At 47.7% G+C, this 1,972-nt stretch overlaps 1 protein-coding gene across 1 annotated transcript; it reads right to left on the bottom strand.

Moving 5' to 3' along the window:
• Window positions 1-396: 396 nt before the first annotated feature.
• On the bottom strand, window positions 397-1,318 carry LOC117261618 (histone H3-like). The gene has a single exon (XM_033634005.2). It carries the CDS (start codon window positions 1,153-1,155, stop codon window positions 745-747), a length of 411 nt encoding a protein of 136 aa, XP_033489896.1. The 5' UTR covers window positions 1,156-1,318; the 3' UTR covers window positions 397-744.
• Window positions 1,319-1,972: the final 654 nt, after the last annotated feature.

Raw genomic sequence — 1,972 nt, 5'->3', positions numbered from 1 at the left:
ATTTGGATGTTGATTACTTGAAACAAATTTTCTTGGGCCTATAAATGAACTCCACTGAATCATGAAAGTAATATCTCAATGGTTTTTTTGCACATCATCCTCTGACCACCAGAGTCTGTAACACACAAGCGGTAACTGGCTTTCTGAAATAATCATCTTCTGAATAATATCACGTAGCCTAACATTTAGCCATCATCTCACTTCCCTTCACTGATCAGAGTCGCTATGCTCTCTACGCTGCGGCCACAGCGGGTTTCCATGGCAACGCCTGTGAACTACAGAGATTAAATAGTCTGCTCAGCTGTGGCTTGTGAAAAACCATTGTTCAAAAAGGAGAAACGAGCAAAAATTCAGCCAAGAATACAAAAGAGGAATATTTCATAATCAGGTGGAGATATGGACACAGATGTTGGAGGACTTAGGTGCAGAGATCCAAACTGAAACATTTAAAGTGCATTATTTTGTTGTAAAATAAATGAAATAAGTTCATGCTGCTTGATTACTCATGGAGATGTGGACTCCAGTGGTGTGAAATTAATTCAGATCCTCTACTAAAAAAAAACAAAAAAAAACATTACTACCAGTACAACAGGGAGAAGGAAATTAATTTGACTTAAAAGTAATAAAAAGATTATTAGATTTAATAGTGAACCGTGTGTTGTGAGTAGAGGAGCGAGCTCTTGAGTGGGGAGTGAAGTGGCTCTTAAAAGAGCCGTTGTGCTTTGTGGAGCAGCAGCAGACAGTTTAAGCTCTCTCTCCGCGGATGCGACGGGCCAGCTGGATATCTTTGGGCATGATGGTGACTCTCTTGGCGTGGATGGCGCACAGGTTGGTGTCCTCAAACAGGCCCACCAGGTAAGCCTCACTGGCCTCCTGCAGAGCCATGACAGCGGAGCTCTGGAAGCGCAGGTCGGTCTTGAAGTCCTGAGTGATTTCTCGGACCAGGCGCTGGAAGGACAACTTGCAGATCAGCAGCTCCGTGGATTTCTGGTAGCGACGGCTCTCTCTCAGAGCCACGGTACCGGGCCTGTAACAGTGAGGCTTCTTCACGCTGCCGGTGGCTGGGGCGCTCTTATCGGCAGCTTTGGTGGCCAGCTGCTTCCTCAGGGCTTTGCCTCCGGTGGATTTACGAGCGGTCTGCTTGGTTCTTGCCATGACTTCTTCTTTCTCTGTGAAGGAGAATAATGCAGTGAAACGAGGTGATGCACTGCTCTTAAACTCTGAGAGCGGCTGTGAGATGGTGACGCTGCTTCAGACCTCCGGCTCCTGATTGGTGAGGGGCTCCTACGGAGCTCAGCACCGCCTGAAGGAGCGACCCACCGCCCGAGACTCCATTCCTTATTGGCTGGAAATCCTTTCAAAAGGTCCGCCAAAATTCAGGCTGGGCCACCCTCTGCTGCTCTGCTGACACCTCTTTTCTGGTTGGTCTGGCAGGAACCATCCCGCGCTCCGTGGACATATAGAGGAGGGTTCCAGCTGCTGAGGGAACACTTCTCTTTGTCCTGACTTTAGAGAGCATCTGAAAAATGAGTGGCCGCGGAAAAACTGGTGGATAGCGGTCTCTTCCTCTCTGTGTGCCTCACACCTGACTGGGCAGTGAGTCAGCATGACTCCTCTTGGCAAGACGGCTCCATTTGACTCCAAACATGGACAATACTGGGCTCGGTTGAGATTTGTCGGCAATGGTGAGCCTCCAACACGTGATTATGTCAGTGACAAACTACTGTTTGAATCCTGCTGGAAAAATGTCACGGATGTATACTCGTTCATATCTCTGCCAAACAAAAGAGATTTCGAGTTAATATTTTTCCATGAGGCTCCTTTAAAACATTTCCTGGAGGTATACACCTCCAAACAAGGAGAACCTAAGTGGAAAGAGTGGACGGTGGAGTCCTCCGCTCAGCTGGATGTCATAAATGTGGTTGTCAAGTTCTGGACTGGCAGGGTGCCAGATAACGATATTGACTTATTC

This window comes from Epinephelus lanceolatus, chromosome 5 (assembly GCF_041903045.1).
Source record: "Epinephelus lanceolatus isolate andai-2023 chromosome 5, ASM4190304v1, whole genome shotgun sequence".
Classification (NCBI taxonomy): domain Eukaryota; kingdom Metazoa; phylum Chordata; class Actinopteri; order Perciformes; family Serranidae; genus Epinephelus; species Epinephelus lanceolatus.
Note: the sequence above shows the minus strand (reverse complement) of the source record. Positions and strands in the feature narration are given on the sequence as shown.